A 23,659-nucleotide genomic window follows, 5' to 3' on the forward strand; every position below is an offset into this window, starting at 1 on the left:
CTAGGCTTATATCTCAAAAAGATTTTAAAGAAGGGAAAGGGACCTGTATGTGCACGAATGTTGTGGCAGCCCTCTTTGTAGTGGCCAGAAACTGGAAACTGAATGGATGCCCATCAATTGGAGAATGACTGAATAAATTGTGGTATATGAATATTATGGAATATTATTGTTCCGTAAGAAATGACCAACAGGATGATTTCAGAAAGGCCTGGAGAGACTTACATGAACTGATGCTGAGTGAAATGAGCAGAACCAGGAGATCATACTTCAACAACTATACTATATGATGACCAAGTCTGATGGACGTAGCCATCTTCAACAATGAGATGATCCAAATCAGTTCCAATGGAGCAGTAATGAATTGAACCAGCTACATCCAGCAAAAGAACTCTGAAAGATGACCATGAATCACTACATAGAATTCCCAATCCCTCTATTTTTGTCTGCCTGCATTTTTGATTTCCTTCACAGGCTAATTGTATAATATTTCAAAGTCCGATTCTTTTTGTACAACAAAATAATTGTTTGGACATGTATACATATATTGTATTTAATTTATACTTTAGCATATTTAACATGTATTGGTCAACCTGACATCTGGGGGAGGGGATGGGGGGAAGGAGGGGAAAAATTGGAACAAAAGGTTTTGCAGTTGTCAATGCTGTAAACTTACCCATGCATATATCTTGTAAATAAAAAGCTATTAAAAAAAGAAGAAGAAGAAGAAGAATAAAGGATGAGCAACAACAAGAGTCAAAAAAAAAAAATTTGCCTTGTAACAAATAAACATAGTCAGGCAAAATGAATCCATATACTTGCCTTGTACAAAAAAATATGTCTCTTCCTACACTTTAAGTCCACCCCATTTCCATCAGGATATAGGTAATGCTTTATCCTTGGTCTTCCATAGACATGGTTCAAAGTTATTTTTTTTTAATTATGTTGTTGCCTTGCATAATTATTCTATGCTAATTCGTACTACTTAGGCTTCTCTGAAATCATCTCTTTTTTTGCCTTTTTTATGATACAATACTACGAATGACACTTTTTTGCTGTGTGAAATACACAACAAAGGTAAAAATGTAGAATTGGCAAGGATGGCCTGAGAATTTTGCTGAAGTCTTGTTCTTCCTGATGGGGTATCACAGGAGTTAATTAGGCTATTTACAGGAAACAAGAGTCAGAAAAATGTAGTTTCCTCACGTAAAACACTAGTTTTCTTTTGGTTGCCTTGTATTATGTTGGTAGTAGAAAGCAATAATAAAAATGAATATAATGTTATTCCCCAAAGGTTTCCTTATTCACAGAGTTGCCTAGAATTGTAAAAGGTTTTGCAGCTATTACAGTAGCCAGACAATTGGAAAATGCCTTTGATAAAAATGTCAGATTACACAGCTGCTTTTCCCCCATTTTTCAAGTTAAACTGTTTTCAATTCTACTACTTTTAGTATTTATTTAGGCATTGGGAAGTCACATATATTCAATTACTGACATACACATCCATCTATATGCTTAAGGAAATCAACTGTTGAACTGACTATTGATATGTATGTATGTCCATATACATAACTGGTATATATGTATACAGTATACATATGCATATAGATGATATACACAAATGTAAACACTAGAGGGCAATGTTACTAGTTGGATTCTATACACCAAAAAGACAAAACTCAGCAAAGTCTCAAATTCGCCATTTGTCACATATTCTACCTCAATCCAGAGGGAGCTCTAGGGAGACAAGTTATAAGAAAAAAAGAAGGGTGGGGGGTCAGAGGGAAGCATTTATTAATCTGTTTGCCAGCCTGTGTGAAACAAGTTATAAATATTTTCTCATTTGATCGCACAACAACCCTACAAGGTTCCCATTTACCAAGAGGAAAACTGAGGCAGGCAGAGGTTTCATGACCTACTTAGGATCACATTGTTAGTAAATCTCTGAGACTGATTTTAAACTCAGACCCAGTGCTCAGTCCATGACATCACCATCTGCCTCAGTGGGTCACATTGTATCTCCCTGGTCATTAGACTTGTCTGCTGATTGTGTTAAGTTTATATTTACATAATGAAATAGCTATAAACTCCAACCTACCAGAAAATTGTGTCTTCTCTCTGAATTTTCTGAGTAGAGGCATGTAACCTTAAATTTGTATAAGTATAAACCGGTATCCTTAAGTGTATACATGGGTATTACTCTCTGCAAAACTTCAACAAGAACAACAAAAATGAAATAAAATAGGTCTGCCATGTGACCATACAATTCAGTCTTCTCCTAGGCTTAGACATCCTAACTGATAAGTATTTATTAGGGGCTTACTCTGTGCAAGCAACTGTGGTAAATGTCAGAGATAAAGAAAAGCTCTGAATGAGCTTGTATTCTAGAGAGAGAGAGAGAGAGAGAGAGAGAGAGAGAGAGAGAGATAACATGTACACAGCTTAAGTAGATAGAAAATTTACAGTCATGCTCTGAACTCAGGAGTTTTAAACCCTAGGTTCTCATGTTTGGACTCAGATTCAGCTGATACCACAATAGCAGGTATGTTTGATACAGAAATCAACATCTCCCTAACACAAGAGCTGACCAAGCTTCCCAGTGCTGAAGTTAGCAGCTTCCTAGTGCTGATACTAGTTCTGTAAGCTCAACACTCTCATCTGGGCCCTGACTGGATCCATGGCACCTGAGACTGACTCATGGGCTTGTTTTTAGTGTCCGGTCATTGTCAGGGACAGGGACCAACAGAGCTTCTTGACTCAGTTCATGGAATTGAACTCAAAAGCTGACATTGGGCAAGGAAAGTCTACTACAATCTACCTACCTACTCATATCCCCATCTTTTGATCCCTGAATCCTCTCCAACTTTGTCTTTAGGTGCAATAATAAATTTTATAGACACAGAAATGAGACAGATTAGAAGGACTTAGACCAGGGTCACATGACTAGTGTTAGAAGCTAGATTTGAACTCAGGGCTTCCTGACTCTCCATATATTGCCTAACTGTGTCACAATCAATGAATGGAAGGAGAAAGGGGGAGAGAAGCATTTATTAGTACTTACAAGAGTCAAGTGTGCTGTGCATAGCACTAAGGATATTGATTTTTTGGATGGGGTCATTGAACAAGAGGTAGGACATAACTTTGTTTTGTGTGTGTGTATATATATATATATATATATATATATATATAGATATATATATATAATTTCAGTACTAAATTTTGAAAATCCAACATTCTAGATTTACACTAAAATGTCAGGATATGAGAAAGACACTGGATATGAAAGGAGGAAAACTATGTGTGGAAAACAAAAGGGATCCCAGCTATCCAGGATTTAAGAGGATAATGAAATATCCTCTTGACAATATAATCATTGTCCTATATGGCAGTAGGGAATCTGGTCCCTGGGACATACTAGGCACTTAATGTTTACTAAATTGATTTGGGTATACAACATGGTCCCTTTTTTTTTTTTTTTTTCAAATAATGTTTTTAAATGCATAAAATAAAATACATAGAATTATAGAGAAAACCAATTATATTGAAATGCAGTTACTAAAATTCATAGTTCCCAGATTAATAGTCCTTACAGAATGTAAAGCTGCCTTTCAACCAATTTTCCCAATTTCAACGGGAAATAAGTATTGATATTTTTTATATCATTTAGTTCTACCTCTACTCTATAAGCTATCTCTTGTATCAAACAATGTTTTTAAAAGAGTAAAGTTGCTAAACCAAACTCCCAAGAAACTATCTTACTGACCTAGAAAAAATAACAAAATTCAACTGGAAGAACAAAAAGTCAAGTATTTCAAGGGAACTAATGAAAACAAAAATCAAATGAAGGTGGCCTAGCTGTACTTGATCTAAAACTATATTATAAAACAGCAGTCAGCAGAACCATTTGGTATTGTCTAAGAAATAGATTAGTTGATAGTAATGTTCTCTGTTTCGGTTTTCTTAGGGTCTCTGGGAGCAGCCTTGGTTTCAGTTCAGTAATCACCACAAGAGTAGCCAGGGGTTAAAGTCCAAATCCTTTATTATCTCTTTCAAAGTCATATCTCCTTCACTTGGGGCTGGGCTAATTTTCTTAGAGACCTACCTCTTTCTTTGGTTCTGAGAGCTTGAGCTCTCGCCTGTCTTCTCTGCCCTCTGAATCTCTCCCAAATAATCCTGGCTGAGGCTCCTAGCTTATATGTTCTACACTGAGTATAAACCAATCATTATATCAGTAGGAAACCATTATTTGTTGTAAGATTAAATCAATCATATTGAATCATGCTAAACAAGATAACTATTGTCTCTATCAATTCCACTGACTTAGTACTTTGTAAGAATCCTTTGTTTCAAGTTCAGAGTTCTGGCTCCTAACAGTTGATCAGTGGAATAGGTTAGGTTCGCTACTGACAAAATAGTCAATAAGGATAGCAATGTAGTGTTTCACAAACCTAAAGGCCCCAGTTTTTGGGATAAGAACTCACTATTCGACAAAAACTGCTGGTAAAAATGGAAATTAGTATGGCAGAAACTAGGCATTGACCCACACCATATATCAAGATAAGGTCAAAATGAGTTCATGATTTAGATATAAAGAGTGATATTATAAGCAAATTAGAAGAACAAAGGATATTCTACCTCTTAGATGTGTGGAGAAGGAAAGAATTTGTGACCAAAGAAGAACTGGAGTTCAATATTTAACACAAAAGAGATAATTTTGATTATATTAGGTTTAAAAGATTTTTCTTTTACAAACAAAACTAATGCAGACAAGATTAGAGGGGAACCAATAAATTGGTAAAATACTTTTACATTCAAGGGTTCTGATAAAGGTCTTATTTCTAAAATATATAGAGAATTGACTCTAATTTACAAGAATTCAAGCCATTCTCCAATTGATAAATGGTCAAAGGATATGAACAGCCAATTTTCAGATGAAGAAATTGAAATCATTTTTAGTTATTTGAAAAAATGCTCTAAATCACTACTGATCAGATAAAAGCAAATTAAGACAACTCTGAGATACCACAACACACCTCTCAGATTGGCTAGGATGACAGGAAAAGATAATGATGCATGTTGAAGAGGATATGGGAAAACTGGGACACTGATGCATTGTTGGTGTTATTGTGAACTGATCCAACCATTCTGGAGAGCAATTTGGAACTATGCCCAAAAGGTTATCAAAACTGTGCATACCCTTTGATCCAACAATCTTTCTACTGTGCTTATATCCCAAAAGAGATCTTAAAGAAGGGAAAGGGACCTGTGTGTGCAAGAATGTTTGTGGCAGCCCTCTTTGTAGGGGCAAGAAAATGGAAACTTAGTGGATGCCCATCAGCTGGTGGATGTCAGAATAAGTTATGGTATATGAATGTTATGGAATATTATTGTTGTGTAAGAAATTACCAACAGGATGATTTCAGAGAGGCCTGGAGAGACTTACATGAACTGATGCTAAGTGAAGTGAGTAAAACCAGGAAAATATTTTACACAATAACTACAAGATTATGCAATGATAAATTCTGATGGATGTGACTCTTCAACAAAGAGTTAATTCAAGTCAGTTCTAATGGTCTTGTGATAGAGAGAACCATCTGCATCCAGAGAGAGGCCTGTGGGACTGAGTGTAGACCACAACATAGCATTTTCACTCTTTTTGTTGTTTTTTTTTGCTTGCTTTTTGTTTTCTTTCTCCTTTTTCTTTTCCATTTGATTTTTCTCATGCAGCATAATAATTGTAAAATATGTATAGAAGAATTGCACATGTTTAACATATATTGAATTACTTGTCATCTAGGAGAGGGGGTTGGGGAAAGGAGGGAAAAAATTTAGAACACAAGGTTTTGCAAGGGTGAATGTTGAAAACTATGCATGTGTTTCAAAAATGAAAAGCTTTAATAAAAGAAAAAAGAAGAGTCAGTTCTGTCATAGTTGATTATTACATAGTTTTGCTGTTGTGGAGTATAATGTTTTCCAGTTCTGCTTGTTTCATTCAGCACCATTCTTCAGGATTTTTTAAAATCAGTCTGTTCATTATTTCTTATAGAACAATAGTATTCCTCTCTTTTATTTTCTTTCAGAGGCAGCATGGTGACAGTGAATAGAGCTCTGCACTTAGGGAAAGGAAAACCTGAGTTCAGATTCAGCCTCAGATACTTGATAGCTATGTGACTAGATAAATCCCTCAAAGTCTTTGCCTCAGTTTCTTCAACTATAAAATGGAGACAATAAGTATATAATTCACAGGCTTGTTCTTAGGATCAAATGAGATAATATCTATATAGAGCTTAGAGCAGTGCCTGGAATGTAAGAGGTGCTATATAAATGCTTATCCCCTTCTTTTTCCTCCTATTGGTTTATTCCATTGTACAGTGTTGCTAAGTGATCAACACAGAGTTCTTGACAATTAGCTGGCTTTACTGCTACATGTGGTACATATAAAACTATTTAGCTACTGCTCAATGGCAAAACAAAAGAATATTTTAAAACGCTGTTTGGCAGCAGTATTTGGCCTAATAATGAAGATATGTACTTGCTTTAAAAAGTTTAAGTTCTCTAAAATTAAAGAAAATGTTAGTACGGATGATAGCATGTTTCACAAAGAAAAAATCATAGTACTCGGCTATGAGTTGAAGAACAAAATTTTGCCCCTTGAGAAGAGGGCTCAAGCTGCTTATAAAATGGGTCTGTTGGCTTTCACAGGTACTGACTAAAAAGTTTTTTCTGAAAGATTTGTTCTCATTTTTCTTTACAAACATATCTTAGCTGATATGGTCAAATGGGTCTGAACATCTTTTGGCAAATGCAGTTTAAAAGGGAGCTGCCTTAAGAGTTAGTTTCATAAGACCCATGGATAAATTGTTAATTGGCTGCATAATGGTACAAAGTTGTCATTATTTTGAAGTGGAGTTTGGTAATACAGTAACAATAATTTTGGTTATACAATTATTCCTTCTACATCATGACTTTCCCCATTGAGGTTTTGATATATCCAGGTTGGCTTAAGGAATTAAATGGGAATTTGGGGGAGGTTTTTTTTTTTCTTTCTGCTGAGGCAATTGGGGTTAAGTGACTTGCCCAGGGTCACACAGTCAGGAAGTGTTAAGTATCTGAGACCAGATTTGAACTCAGGTCCTCCTGACTTAAGGGCTGTTGCTCTATCCACTGAACCATCTAGCTGCCCCTGAAGGATAGTTTTGTGGAAGCTACAGATGATACTCAAAAGCCAGAAGACTACACAGAAAAAGTTTAGAAGCTCAAAAATGCATAAAATATACATATAATATTATATAATATTAACATATTTTATCTTTTAATATCATAAACACAATTTCTTCTTCTCTAATAAGGAGAGGACAAAATTATTTTACACACACAGATTTTCCAGTCATGGGGGAACCATTCCCCTAACCTCCTTGATGTAGAAGGGATAACTGTAATGTATAATGATTAGTGACTATTATTAATGGACTTTAGTTGAGACACTGTTACTTGGCATTGAGTTTTCATGCATCATAATTCTATGTTTAAAATTTCATGAAACAATGTAACTTCTTTTACCTTAAAAAAAAATCAAACACATGCTTTGGGAATAAAAAGCTTTAATTTAAAAAAAAAAAATCAAAACTTTTATGGTCCAACATATTGAAAACAATCCTTCATGTTATCATTTTTAATCCAAACCATGAAATTCAATATATTCTTCTGAAAATGCATGATTTCACTGCAAGTAGGTATTTTGTAGTCAATTCTTGATTTGCTTAGTTCAAAGGCAGTGGGTAACATGACAGTGAAGATGATGCATGACTATTTGAAAACCCAGCTACCCTGAGGGGGAAAATAGGGGAGAATGTTTTAGTGATAGTCAAAGGAGGGGGAAATAGAGTATATTATAGGCCTACTGGCCATAAGGAGCAAAAATGGATGACTTCTTTATATGTACCATAAAGCTAATTTGCAGGAGGAATATAACTGAAATGTAAGATATTGGTAGAAGATCTCTTTTGCTTCATACCAAAATAGCTCTTTTTTAAAAAAAAAAAATTTCTTGCTAACAATTTTATCTTTCAGAAGTTAGAAGAAATAAAAAGGTCAGGGTGGAGGGGGAGAATGATTTATTGTAGACCTCATTCTGACTATTAACAAAGAACCAATTAGCAAAATAGAAATGAGAAAATCTTTGGGAATCTATCTTAGTGTAATGCTCTTTGCATTCAACTCTGGAATTATATTTTACTTGGGTCCATGGAGGATGTAGTATTCAACTAAGCATCCTCACTAAGTGCCTATTCTACTAATAGACTTAGGCAAGACATAAAACAAATAGCACTTAATTGAGATAAAAGGAAATTTTTTTTTATTTTTTAAATTTATTTTATTTTAGAAACAAAGTAAAGAAAAAGAAAAATCAGAACGAAATACAAAACAAAATAAAACAAACCAAAAAAGAACATTATCATGTGCCCAGCAGAACATCAGGGAGGATTCAAAATATGTAATAACAAATTACCAGTTCAAGAAAAAATATATATACATACACACACACACACACACACACACACATTAGTAGAAAAAAATTATACTCGAGTACCCATTTTTTTTACTTCCTTGTAAATTGTTCTTTTTTTTTCTCTCCTATGCACCTTTTACAGTTTATTCTTTTCCCCTCTTTTATCCTCCCTCCATCTCCCCCAACAGGCTATAGTTAAGAAAGGATATAATATGTAGATATATACATATACAGACACCCACACACTGCCCCCCTCCCCATACACACACTCATAGCTTTCCAATTCCTGCTGACTCTGCTTTAATTCTGCTCCTTAATTGCCTTACTATTACTTAACCTCCTCCTACCCATGGATTCTCTCCCTTGTCTTCTTCCCACACCCTTTGCTTACCTGTCTGCCCATTCCTCTCCCCTTATTTCCTTATAGATTTTGGAGGTTTCTATACCCTTCATGGTATATATGTAGTGTTGCCTATTTAAGTTTGCCTATTTAATTTGAAGATTCTGTCCCTCAGCTATAATTCTTAGTCTCTAATAGCCACCTTCCACTACTGCTGATTCCTGCGTTCTCTTGCTGCCATCCAATCCACTTCCACCCTGGATTAAAGGTTTAAAAAGGCCAAGGGTTCCCACTGCATGCAGGGCCATCTCCAGTCCTCCTGATCTACATCTTGCCACTGGACCCAGATGGCTCAGCAGGAAACAGTGAAGTGGGTGACCTTGCACAGCCCTCCCTCACTTCAACCCAATTCAGCTGCATGTCATGACATCACCTCCCTGATGTCAGGGTCTTTTTCAAGAAAGGACAAAAAAACAACAAAAACTAAGGTCCATTGAATTTAAGTGGATGATCTAAGGTTTCATGACAAAATGGGATAAGGAGCTTGATCCTCTCAGTCTAACTTCAGCACTCTTATACTCTTCTGTTATCATCATCATCACCATCATCAGTATTATCGATAAACATTGGTACACTTAAAATGATTAAAAGACATGGACAAGATGAAATTGTGAATAAGAACATATTCATCTGAGGATAATACCAAAAAAAGTAGAATAATACTGTGAAAATGTTGTTTAAAACAAAGGCTAAGAAACAATGAGATGAAAACGTAATGAATGCTGAGAAAATCTAAAATGGTTTTGAAAGCTCAGTTGGTGATAAGAGGAAGAAGAAAAAAGTAGATAGAATCACTGATTAGAGTTTTTAGTTTTTCTACAAGCAAAAATGATCTTCAGAATGGGAGGAAGAATATAGTTAAAAACTGAGTATACAAAAAGAAAAGAAAGTACCTAACTACTTTAATGGATCCATGCTATTGGAGCTGGAAAGATGCTAAAAATGTGTGGACATGATTTGCTGTTGCAGATCTCTGAAAAATAATGGGAAAAGATAAGCTGAGAGACTGTTATCCCTTCTTATCGAAGGGTAAAGGTCCACATTTTTAAAGGAGACAAGATAGGTTCTTCTAAATGGAATTAGAATTATCCTATAGGATAGTAATTTGTACTTCAATATCCAAAAAAATTCTAGAAATTTTTATTTATTCATTAATTCATTCATTCATTTGTTTGTTTTTAAGAAGTACTCTGTACTAGGGCTTTTAAAACATTTTTCCATTCACAATCCCTTTTCACCTAGGAAATTTTATATGTGGGACAGCTAGGTGGCACAGTAGATTGAGCATTAGCTCTAAAGTCAGGAGGACCTGAGTTCAAATCTGACCTCAGACACTTAACACTTCCTACCTGTGTGACCTTGGGCAAGTCACTTAATCCCAATTGCCTGGAGGGGGTGGAAATTTTTATATGACCCTAGGCATGTAGGCATATAAAATAGATATACAAATCAAACATTTATTGATAATAAATCATAATTTCATGACTACCACATTTAGTTACAAGACCCCATATAAGGGTCATGACTCATAATTTAAGAAGCTTTGCTCTCTCTGTCTTGTTTGATGGCCACAGCAACTCTGGGAGATGGATAGAAATCATTTATACCACAGGTAAAATAAGGAAGCCAGACTCAGAAAGTTTAAATGACTTGCCTATTATTAGACTCACAATTATCTAAAAATATTGTTAAAAATCTGCTTTTTGGACTACTTAGGAAGGGATCATTATAAGTCAAAAATTTTTCATTAAAAATCAGATAAAACAGAATAAATGCAATGACTTTTTTGATAGGGCTACCAGATGAGCAATTTAATGAAAACCTATAGATATAGTATACATAAAGAATACTGTTGTGCTATAAGATATAATGTAAGAAATGGTTTCAGAGAAATTTTAAAAAAAATTGAACTTGTCATACCAAGTGAAAAGAACAGAACCAGGCTAATAATTTATTCAAAAACAACAATATGGTAAAGACAAAAAACTTTGAAAGAATTAGGAATTATTGGAATTTTGAAAGAACTAAGAGTCATTGTATTATATCAGAGGATTAGTGATATGTGCTCCTCACCTCTTGATAGAGTGGTAAAGGATTAAGAGAGCAGAATGAGACACATGATTTGGGGAGTTTTTTTTTTCTTTTGTACATGTTTTGCTTGATTATATTTGTTTATAGGTATACTTAATTTTTATTTCATTCTCAAACTATTGGTAAGAGTTATGATGAAAGGAAGAAAAGATAGATTCTTTTCTGACCAAAAATTAATAACAAAGCCAAAAATATGAATGAAAAATAAAATCCCACCTTCTAACTCTCAATTCCTTCCAATTTATCCGTATATAATTTGCTTGCACATAGTTGTTTAGATATTTTCTCCTCCTTTGGACTATGTACTCCTTAAGAGCAGAGATGTTCTTTAACTTTCTTGTATCCCCAGTGCTTAGCGTAATGACTAGCTTATAGTTGTTGAGTTGTTTCAATCATGTCTGATCCTCCATGACTCATTTGGAGTTTTCTTAACAGAGATACGGGAATGATTTGCCATTTTCTTTTCCAATTCATTTTACAGATGAAGAACTGAGGCAAATGGGATTAAATGACTTGCTCACTGTTAGTATATCTGAGGCTGGATTTGAATTCATCTTCTTGACTCCAGTCCCAGCACTCTATTCACTGTGCTACCTAGCTGCTTAGCTTATAGTGGTTCTTCATGTTTTTTTTGGTCAACTGACAATAAAATCCATTTTGCTTAAAGTAGTCTTGCAGATTTTGCAAGGAAGTATTCTTTAAAAAAAAAAAAAAAAAAAAAAAAACTTTTGTTTTTATATCATTTTTATTACTCAATATATCCTTTCACTTTCCCCAGGCAAAGAACCATCTCTTGTATACAACATATTTCTGAGAAATAACATTATATTAGGATGGATCATACAGATAATAATAGGACAATTATCTGATCTACTTATTTACTTGGAGAAAAGAATTCTAGGGAAGCTTCAGGTTCAGGATTGACTTAACATACACTCATTTATCTTTTAGAGCCTCTCAAGGTAAACAAGTTCCTAAACTTTCCTAGCAGGGTCACATGTTCACATCTGGCCCACACAGACTACTTCTCATAAAGGAGGCCCTGATTCAAAGCCTCCCATAGCTCTAAGTTTATTTCTTTTAGCTTATGAGAGAATGTACTGAGAAATGATGCTCTTTGGGGTAGGAGGATATGTGGAGGAGACCTCAAAGAAGAAAACAAAAATTTCTTGACCTGATGATTGTGTGGGCTGGGTCTTAGGGGGAGCATATGTCACTTATGCCTACTTTTTATACCTTCCCCAGGCAGCCAGTATCAGCATTCATTAACTTTCTCTGCTTTAGGCTCCAGCATATGAAATTGCCAGGTAATAGTCCTTCTAGATAAAGCATTCCCTCACAGTCCGTGTGGGAGGCAGATTAATTGTACAGGAAATGGCAATGGGGAAAAGCCTGCAGCTAGGAAGCCAAGTCTGTGAATGGGTATACTTCATGTGGGATCCTAGGAAAGTAGGATCATAGGTTTCTCCCTTTGGAAGGGCATTTAAAGGCCTTCTTCAATGTCTTTCTTTTTTGGATAAGGAAACTGAAACACAAAGAAGATAAATGATTTTTCTAAAGTCATCCAGGTAATTAGTACAAGGAAGAGTGATTTATCCAAGTAATACATCGAAGACAGAAGTGGGAGGTGAATCTAAGTCCGTGGCCTTTTCCATTGCTTTATTGCTAGCCTTGGAATTATTCGAATCCATTTCATTTTTTATTCAACAAGCAGTTATCAGAAACATAATAGATGCAGTGTGTATTGTGCTATGCATAGAAATGAAAAATTCCTTTTCTTGAAGGAATTAATCTGATAGGGAAGATCTCTTTCTCTCTCTCTCTCACACACACACACACACACACACACACACACAACTACAACTCAAAAATAGGATAATAGATTTAAATCTGGAAGGGACCTTTGAAGCCATTAAGTCAAAACACTTCATTTTATGGTTGAAGAAACAGAGAGAATATATTTTTTCTTTTTTTTTTTTTTAATGATACAATACTGCGAATACTATTTTTTTGCTGTCTGAAATACACAACAAAGGTAAAAATGTATAAAAAAGGAAGTAGGGAGTCAGCAGATCTATGGACTCCACCTGATCCTTTGAGTCTTTCACCAAATTGATTGACTTGTTGATTAATTGGAAATTAGGGGAATCTTGAGGTGGAAGAGAGAAAAAAAATCACCTCAATCCATTTCCATCCAGGAACCTTATGATTTTGCTACTTGGAAATCCCAGGATGACTGAAAGAGGAACCTGATACAGTGACATGTTAGAAGTTAAGGGAGAGGATTCTGGAAAGATGGTAGAGTCGGCCAGAAAATTCCAAACTCTTCAGATCTCTCCTACAGGACAAAATAGTCTCTCAGGGCAGATGTGGAACACTAAAAACAAACAAGAATTAAGGCAGAAAAGTAGTTCCTTGGGACAATGGGAGAAGATCCAAAGAAAAATACCAGGACAGAGTTGTGGTCCTTATTGAAGTGTAAATACTTCCAAGTTAGTTCCACTGAAATAATAAGTGATGAACTATCACAACTATGGGTTGGGAAGTGGCCTCTGACACAGAAACAGAAATTTTAACCTCCCAGAAAGCTTGGAGAAACCAGCTTCTGAGTCAAGGAAGATTTGAGGGAACCTCTGCTGTTAAGAGACACCAGATCCAGATGAGACATGATCCTGGGCAAGAAGGAAATAACCCATGCCTGATAAGTGTAGAAACAGTGGGGCAAGGAGACTACTGGCTGTGGGCACTTAAGGAGAACAGAGTTCTTGGTTTTGTTTCCAAGCAGAGGAGAGAATTGAAGGAGGACCTGGGGCCAGAGGCATCATCTTCCACACCCCTGCACTAGAAGTGATTGCCTTAAACTGTTATTTAACAACAACAGCAACAAAATAAAAATAAAATAAAATAAAAGCAGGCAAAGGAAAAAGAACCAAACCATAAAAAGTTACCATAGGAATAGAAAAACTGGGGTTCATCTTCAGAAGAGAATACTGAATACTAGGAATACTCCTATTCCAAAAAGTAATGTCGAATGATCACTTTGCCCAAAAAGAATTCATGGAAGACTTGAAAAAAAATTTTAAATAAAATTTTTTTTAAATAAAATAAGAGAAATTGAATAAAAAATAATTTAAGAACAATCCAAGAAAAACAAGATTATGAAAAAAAAAATCAACAAATAAGAAAAGGAAATCCAGAATTTTAATTAAGAAAATAACGCCTTGAAAAGTAGAATTGGGCAAGGGGAAGCCAGAGAAGTTACAAGAGACCAAGAAATAATAAAACAGAAAAAAAATAAACTGATCTGAAGAATAGATCAAGAAGAGAAAACATAATAAAAGGACTACCTGAAAGCTATGATCAAAAAAAGATTCTTGATACGATAATAAAAGAAATAATTAAAATATTATTATAATATAATAAAAAAAGAAAAATTGTCCTGAAGTGTTAGAACAAGAAAGTAGAAATAGAAAAAACTCACTGATTACCACCTGAAAGAGATCCTATGAGGAAAACCTAGAGGAAATTAATAGTCAAATTTCTAAACTCCAAAGTCAAGGAGAAAGTATTACCAGCACAAGAAAAAACAATTCAAATACAGCAGAGCCACAATTAGAATCACAGAAGACTTAGCAGCAGCTAAATTAAAAGATCCAAGGTCTTGCAGCACAATATATTGAACAAAAAACTGAGGTTATGGCTGAAAACATCATACCCAGCACACTTAAGCATAATTCTGAATAGGAAAAAAAATGAATATTCAATAAATTGCCATACTTTCAGGATTTTGATGCAAAAAGACCTGAATTTAAAAGAGGAGGAGGAGGAGCAGTAGTTCTGGAACTTATTCTCATGGGAAATGGATTAAAGAGGGAAAAAAAACCACACACACACACACACACACACACACACACACACACACACACACGGGGGTGGGGGGGAGAGAAAGAGAGGAGTATAAAAGTCTTTTAAATTCAGAAAGAAATAAGAGGGTAAAGGGATAGGGAGGGAGGAGAGGATAAGGTAAAGGAGGCATTTTTAGAGGAAATCCTATCAAATTCACATCAAATCAGGATTAAAGAGAAAATAACATATACATTTAGAAGGGAATAAAAGTCTTCTAAATTTATAAAGAAATAAGTGCAGCCAGGGATTAAGGTCCCAATCCTTTAGTGGAAGGGCAATAGAAAGGTATGTAGATTAACAAGAATAGAATACAGTGTGTAGATTAATGAAAATGGAATAAGGGTGGGGGAAGAAATGAGAAAGGATTTTTGGAGAAGGACAGGTTAAATGATAGCAAGGCAAGGTAAAGGGTAAAAATAAAGCAGAGGAGTCAGAAGGGATAGGAAACAAGTTACACACAAACATAATAATAAAGATTGGGAGTAGAATTTATTGGGTTAAAAAAAGGAGCATGATTTCAGACAAAGTTAAAGCTTAAATAGATTTAATCCAAAAGATAGAGAAACTATACTATATGTCATAATACTATTTAAAATAACCAGAAAATATAAATTTGGAATATTGTTGTGTTTTAGGAAATGATGAATTGGTAGATTTGGAAAAATAGGGAAAGACTTGGATTTACAAAGGAAGACATACCTTCAAAGAAACAAACCTAGTATGGTCTTACATGGACATATATGTGTATGATTATAGATATCTATGCATATGTGTGTGTCAGGGTGTGTGTGTGTATTTATCCTTAATTGTAGCCTTCTTAGGGAAATAAGAGGGAAGGAGGAAATAAAATAAAAATACGTAGCAAAGAACAAAAGAAAACCTACAAAGAAGCAAAAATAGTATGGGCAGTTCTGAACATGATGTAGATTATTATATAGACTAATAGTGTAATAGATTCCACAATAGGCTTGGAGTCAGGAAAACCTGAGTTCAAATCCAATCTCAGATAATTATTAGCTGTGTGACCCTAGGGAAATCACTTAAATGCCTCACAAAAAAAGTAAATAAATACTTATTTCCTTCTCATTAGGAGAGAAGGAAGGAAACAAGCACTTGGAAATGATTACTATATCCCAAGCACTGTTAAGGACCAGGGCTACAAATATAAGCAACAAGAAAGTCAGTCTCTTCCCTCAAAGAGCTTGTATTCAAATAGAATTCAAATGGAAAAGGAAGGGTGTGGGATAGAGAGAGGAAGAGATTACCCTGCTTGTAGACATGATGCCCAAGTCCAAAAAGTCAACAAAAGGATCAGGAGCGAAATGAAGGCAGGTTGGCTTAGGCCCTTCACAAAACAAAGGCTACAGGTATAGAAATATGTTCCAGGATGAGGAGTGCTTAGACTCTGAGGGAAGTTTCAAGATACCAGAACAGTAGAAGCATGATTTTGAGATCCAGAAGGTGAAGAAACCAGGTGAAGGAGAATGAAAGCAGGTTAGCCTGGGCCCTTTCACAAAATGCTTTATGCATATGATATAATGAAATAAAAACACTTAAAATATATTCTAAGTGGCCTAATATCTAAGTGCTTCAAGGAACAGTTCATCAAATTATAGGAAGAAATAGAAAGCAAAACTATAATAGCTTAAAAAATTTGCCTACTCAAGGTAACAAAATCTAACAAAAAGATAAGGAAAAGACCCTGAACAGAATTTTTTAAAAGTTAGATATAATAGATATTTATTGATTACTAAATGGAAATAAAGAGAAAAATATACATTCATCAGCTGTTCATGAAACATGAAATTTGATCATGTGCTAAGGTGGAAAACCTTATATGCTAGCTCTGTGTTAGGTGGCACTGTGGATAGGATGGCAGGAAGATCTGAGTTCCAATCCAACTTCAGACACTACCTGTGGTATCTGTCTCCCAGGAGTTGTTGTGAAGATCAAATGAGGTAATAATTATAAGCTCTTAGCACAATGCTTAGCACATAGTATATAAATATTTGCTATTATTATTATTAATTGAAGAAAAGTAGAGATATTAAATCTGTTCCTTAATGATCACAGTACAATACAAATGTAGAAAATAAAGAACCTTTTCAGGAAAGATCCAAAATTAAACAGAGGCTAAATAATTTAATCCCAAGAAGTGATGCATCAAAGAATAAAACAAAAACCAACAAACAATTTTGCTAAAGAGGAAAACAATTTAGCCAAACCAGTCCTTAGGAGGAAAACCTATACCTCCAAACACTTTCATAAGTGAAAAAAAGAAAGAACAAGTTAATGGGAATTGAGTGGATGGCCATTAATTAGGGAATGGCTGAATCAGTTATGGTATATGAATATAATGGACTATAATTAATGATGAGCAGACTAATTTCAGAAAAGCCTGGAAATATATATATGAACTAATGCTGAGTGAAAAATGCAGGACCAAGAGAACGTTGTACACAGTAATAGAATTGTAGACTGTGTGTGTAGATCAGAGCATAGTATTTTCACCTTTTATGGTTGCTGTTTGTTTATTTTTTTTTTCCTTTCTTGTTTTTTTTCCCTTTTGATTTGATTTTTCTTGTGCAGCATGATGAATATAGAAACATATTTAGAAAAATTGTACATATTTAACCTATATTGGATTGCTTGCTGTCTTAGAGAGCAGGGAAGGAGGGGAAAGAGAAAAATTTGGATCACAAGGTTTTGCAAAGGTCAATGTTGAAAACTGTCTTTGCATGTATTTGGGGGAAAATGATTAAAAATAAATAAAGTGAAAAAGGGAGAAAGAACAAGTTAATCAATTGGACATTGAATTAAAAAAAAAAACTAGAAAAACTACAAATCAAAAATACCAAGCAAGTGAAAACTAGAAAAAACAAATGTGAAAACAAGAATCCAGCATTAAATTGGTGAATAAAACCTAAAAAGCCAGTTTTGTAAAACAAATGATAAAATGTATAAACATTAACTAATCTGAATTTGTTTAAATAGAAAAACCAAATTGTTAATATCAAAAATCGACAAGGAGATACACAACAATTGAAAAAAGAAAAAAAGGGAATTATGAAAAACTATTTACCAATTATGATAAATGCAAATGAAATGGATGAGTATTTACAAAAAATATATTAAACCTAGATTCATAGAATAAGAGAGAAAATTTAAATAACCCAATTTAATAAGCTTGTAGTATAGTAGATAGAACCCTGGGTCCAGCATCAGGAAGATCTGAGTTCAACTCCAGCTTCAGACACTTATTAACTGTGTGACCTGGGGCAAATCACTTAATCTCTGCCTCAGATTCCTCAACTGTAGTTGGGGAAAATAACTATAAAAATAACTTTAGTTAATAAAAGCAATTATCTTGTTGAATTTTTATGAGAAGCGAATGAGAATTTTTTTTAAAGCACAGTACACAAGGCATTTAGTACAGTGCCTAATACAACATAGGTATTAAATAAATGCTTATTCCTTTCATATTCTTTCTCATAAGAAATTAAATAAGCAGTGATGAAATTTGCAAAGAAAAATCCTCAATACTAGATAGACATACAAATAAATTCTGTCAAACATTAAAAAAAAATTAACCTAATATTGCAGAAAATGTTCATCTGGAGTCAAGAAACCATGAGTTTAAAGCCAGCCTTTGAGGATAATAAAAGCATCTACCTCCCAAGGATGTTGTTAATGAAGTAACAATTGTAAAGTATTTGGCACATGGTAAATTCCATAATTGTTAGTTATTATTACTAATAGCTATAAATTGCCAAAGATTTCTTGACCAAAAAAAAGATACAAAGATTATAGGAGATGAAATAGATAATTTCAATTACATAAAGTTAAAAAGTTTTCATATACATAAAATCAACAGTTTAAAATACAAGGGAAATTTTTTCCAGAAATCTAGGGAAAATCTTTTAAGTAAATTTTTCTGAAACAGATCTGATGGGAATAGGAATTGGACTTGTGATTTTATTATAAAGAGATCCCCCAGAATTTGAATTGCCAGGTGAGGGAAATTCTTTCTAAGAATGCAGGTCAGTACTTTCTTTGCAATTCCTTATCTCAGAGAGCAGGAAGACTTGAGAAACAGGGTCACATAGCAAGCATCTGTCAGAGACAGTACTTCTTGACTCTGAGGCCAGCTCTCCATTCACTATATAATTCTGCACTTTCTGGCAGCCAATACATATGTGGGTGTATACTATATATATATATATATATATATATATATATATATATATATATATATATATATAAAATATATGGAACTTATACAAATATATAGGATAAAAGCAATTCTCCAATGGATAAATAGTAAATGGCTGTGAACAGGCAGTTTTCACAGGAACAAATTCAAGCTTTCAATAGCAATATGAAAAAAAAAAAAAGAAAAAAAAACATTTGTAATAAAGACAAATGAAAATTACATTGAAAAATAACCCTGAAATCCCATCTCACACCTATTAGATTGAAAAGGATAATCAAAGAAAGGAAACTGACAGTTGTTGGAGGGGCTTCAGAGAAACAAGTACATCAATACTTTGTTGGTGGACCTGTTCAGTAACTAGACATTCTGGATGGTACTTCAGAACTTAAACTGTGCATATCATCCCAGTGATACTTATGCTTATAGGTCAAAGACAAAGGGAAAGAATTGATGCGTACAAAAATATTTATAGCAACATCCTGTTGTAGCAAAGAACTAAAAAGAGGGAACAGCAATGCAACTGAACATTCTGATGCCATTTAAGAAATGATGAAAATGTGATTTGGAGAAACGTGAAAATGTATGGATTGGGAGAAAAAACGGAGAACTGAGACTTCTGATCCTTATATTGTATTTATAATGCTGTTTGTGTTGGAAGGAAAGGAAGAGAGCCAGCTTAGATCTTATTGTAAGAAAAGAAATATGATCATCTGGGTGACTTTCTGTGTGCCTATTTTTCTGCTCTGCTGAGTTATGTCTGAGGAAATTGTATGTATGAGATGATATAATAAGCTGCCAGAGGCACCAGACACAAAATGCATGTAACAGCAAAGCAATTAATGATGATTCTGGCATGAGGTGGGGAATGATTGTGTCCTTTTGAGCCCTTCCCTATTTTCTTCAGCATACCTATGTCAGAGGTTCCTATAGTCTCTGGAATTGCTATGTAAAAGCAATACACTCTGATAGTGTATGCTGACTCATCTCACCAGGTAAAGAATCAAGTCACTAGAAATTCTGGGGCAGAGGATAAGGAAATTAAGCAAGAATCTAGTGGCTAAACATTGGGACCGGGGATAGGGCAGGAACTTAATTAAAAGAGGACTGAAAAAGAAAATGGCAAATTCAGACACACAGAAGCAACTTTATTTATTTATTTTTTTAAATAACTTTTTATTGACAGAACCTATGCCAGGGTAGTTTTTTACAACATTATCCCTTGCACTCACTTCTGTTCCGATTTTTCCCCTCCCTCCCTCCCTCCGCCCTCTCCCCAAAGATGGCAAGCAGTCCTATACATGTTAAATAGATTGCAGTGGATCTTGGATATAATATATGTGTGCAGAACCAAACAGTTTTCTTGTTGCTCAAGGAGAATTGGATTTAGAAGGTATAAATAACCTGGGAAGAAGAACAAAAATGCAAGCAGTTTACATTCATTTCCTAGTGTTCTTTCTTTGGGTGTAGCTGCTTCTGTCCATCCTTGATCAATTGAAACTCAGTTGGATCTTGTCTTTGTTGAAGAAATCCACTTCCATCAGAATATATCCTCATACAGTATCGCTGTTGAGGTATATAATGATTTCCTGGTTCTGCTCATTTCGCTCAGCATAGTTCATGTAAGTCTCGCCAATCCTCTCTGTATTCGTCCTGTTGGTCATTTCTTACAGAACAATAATATTCCATAACTTTCATATACCACAATTTACTCAACCATTCTCCAATTGATGGGCATCCATTCATTTTCCAGCTTCTGGCCACTACAAACAGGGCTGCCACAAACATTTTGGCACATACAGGTCCCTTTCCCTTTTTTAGTATCTCTTTGGGGTATAAGCCCAGTAGAGACACTGCTGGATCAAAGGGTATGCACAGTTTGATAACTTTTTGGGCATAGTTCCAAATTGCTCTCCAGAATGGTTGGATGTATTCACAATTCCACCAACAATGTATCAGTGTCCCTGTTTTCCCACATCCCCTCCAACATACAGAAGCAACTTTAATCATCAGAGAAAAAAAATCAACATTTCTGGGTGAAGAAAAGCCCCTAAACTTAACTGATTCTGTTCCAGTGTATTTTTGAACTAAGGTTCCTTGTGGTCTTTTCTAGGGTTAGGAATGGTCCCAGAATCTGGGATAGAGGTTAACTCAGCTACAAAGGTTATGGCCATAAAGGGTCAGGGATCCAAGAAGCCCATTATAATTAGTCAGGAAAAAATTGTGCTCCATAAAGGTAGAAATTAATTCCCATATAAATATTCTCCACCTGCATCTAGCTGTGGAGATTAAAATCATCCCATTTATAATAAGAGAAACTGAGGCAGGTCTAAGCCAATGGCACTTTATCAAAGAGTCCATGATTCCCTGTAATGAAATGGACCTTAGATCTTCCTCATGATCTAAGATGCCTCCTCCTTCCAGGGCCATATTTTTATAGGGCTAGATTCCAGTCCATTCCAGAAGAGGTACCAAATACAGAATAATTCCATTATAAGCAAAATAATGTCAGCAGGACCACAACTTGGGTAAATCAAGGAATATCTCCACATAAGATGGGCAGGCTTCTCTATAATTTGGGCAGGAGGAAATGGTACAAGTTATCAAGTCAGTGACCTAAATGGTTATAAGATGCTCCTATCAGACAAGTGATTGGTCCAAAGGTACAAAAATATTTTGGGGGACTTCCCATGTAATTGTGATCTCTACCATGCTGGCTTGGTCACAATGACAAGGCAAAACAAGGATGGAGGGCCATTAGCTAACTTCCTAAGTATAAGTTCCTAGTTAAGCAAGTGAACTTAGAATCTGTAACTCACAGCTTTGATATGATTCTATCAATTTTGATTAATACTGATTGGAATAGAGTAGGGGTCCAAAAGGAATTATTTCCCTCATAACACAGTGTCCCATGTTCTCTGAGATATTTAGCTTAAAGGTCTACTAAAATGAATCAAAAGCACCTAAATATACTTTGGTTTCTATTTGTTTTATGCTAAATTGTTCCTTAATAAAGTAATTAGGGTTTAGCCTAATTTTATTTTTAAAGAATGGAAATGGAAGAAATGGAAAGAGACACACAGACTTCTTAAATTCTATATACAAATTTTATATAACATGGGCCAGGCAATAGGAGTTAGCTAATTTTAATATTATTTTTCATTCTTTAAGAAAAAAAATTATTGACACATTTTGTTTTGAGATAAGACACTGTCTACCAAAGTATATTGCAAAAAAAAGAATGAAGCATAACTGCCTAATAACACTAGTCTGACTAATAATACATGTCATTTCCCACTTTTTTGTTTATCAGTAGTTAACAGAAAGGAAGGGTATGTGTTTTAACTTTGAAAATAGACAGAGTACTATCTTTGTCTATTGTGTTTGGCTTTAGAATTGTCTCTTGCCTTGCTTTCTCCATTCATACAAGTCTTCTCATGTTTCTCTTAATTCTTCATATGCATTATTCCTTATGATAGAATTCTAATCGATTCCATTAGATTCCATTACCTTTTTCAGCCATACCCCAATTTGAAGAGGGGTAAAGTGAAGAAATCTTGACTGAGAATCATATATTAAACAAGCCTACTTCAATATGAGTTATCCTACCTCTAAAAACTTTCTAGGGTTTTATTTTGGAGAACAGGGCCTTTGAAAATGTAAGAGGATTCAGCCTTTAAGTGGGTGGAATGAAACAAAAAATCAGAAACACAATTTTTCTTTTTGTTTTTCAGGAGGACCAATGGCAGCAAAATGGGTAACTGGATACATTAATGATGTAGCTGCAATCTTGGAAAAAGAGAATATTCCTCCTCATGTTAAGATCCTACTACTACAAAGCATATGCAGTTGGTGCTACTTAAACGTTAATGGCCAAAAGAAAGCCAGATTCATAAACATGCTTCCCATTCTTGTGTCTTTTCTAGAGAATGAGCCTGACAATCCCCAGTCAAAGAAACCCTTCCTGCTTGTCAAATTCTGGTCTTGCCATCTTCTTGCTGTCATTATTTGTAACAACACAGAAGCCATTCGGGATCTTGAGAAATATGAAACTTTGAAGTATTTACTCCAAATTTTGACACTTGAGAATTGGCAAGGATGGCCTGAGAATTTTGCTGAAGTCTTGTTCTTCCTGATGGGCTATCACAGGAGTTAATTAGGCTATTTACAGGAAACAAGAGTCAGAAAAATGTAGTTTCCTCACGTAAAACACTAGTTTTCTTTTGCTTGCCTTGTATTATGTTGGTAGTAGAAAGCAGTAATAAAAACGAATATGTTATTCTCCAAAGATTTCTTTATTCCTAGAGTTGCCTAGAATTGTAAAAAGTTTTGCAGCTATTACAGTAGCCAGACAATTGGAAAATGCCTTTGATAAAAATGTCAGATTACACAGCTGCTTTTCCCCCATTTTTCAAAAGTTAAACTGTTTTCAATTCTACAAATATTTTTAGTATTTACTCTATTTAGGCATTGGGAACTCACATATATTCAATTACTAAGATAGACATCCATCTTGCTTAAGGAAATCAACTGTTGAACTGACTAT

The 23,659-nt window shown here is 34.7% G+C and overlaps 1 protein-coding gene across 1 annotated transcript; it reads left to right on the forward strand.

The window, feature by feature from the left end:
- The first annotated feature begins 6,386 nt into the window (after positions 1-6,386).
- Positions 6,387-23,397, forward strand: ARMH2 (armadillo like helical domain containing 2). The gene is made up of 2 exons (XM_012543897.2): positions 6,387-6,699; positions 22,848-23,397. Exons 1-2 carry the CDS (start codon positions 6,459-6,461, stop codon positions 23,267-23,269), a joined length of 663 nt encoding a protein of 220 aa, XP_012399351.1. The 5' UTR covers positions 6,387-6,458; the 3' UTR covers positions 23,270-23,397.
- The last annotated feature ends 262 nt before the right edge of the window (positions 23,398-23,659 follow it).

Source organism: Sarcophilus harrisii, chromosome 1 (genome assembly GCF_902635505.1).
Source record: "Sarcophilus harrisii chromosome 1, mSarHar1.11, whole genome shotgun sequence".
NCBI classification, from domain to species: domain Eukaryota; kingdom Metazoa; phylum Chordata; class Mammalia; order Dasyuromorphia; family Dasyuridae; genus Sarcophilus; species Sarcophilus harrisii.

Bases quoted from the DNA above. Each gene is read 5' to 3' on its own strand.
- ARMH2 (XM_012543897.2), top strand. From the start codon at position 6,459: ATGGCAAAACAAAAGAATATTTTAAAACGCTGTTTGGCAGCAGTATTT. The intron at 6,700-22,847 runs GTACTGACTAAA...TTTGTTTTTCAG, and splicing joins GGGTCTGTTGGCTTTCACAG to GAGGACCAATGGCAGCAAAA.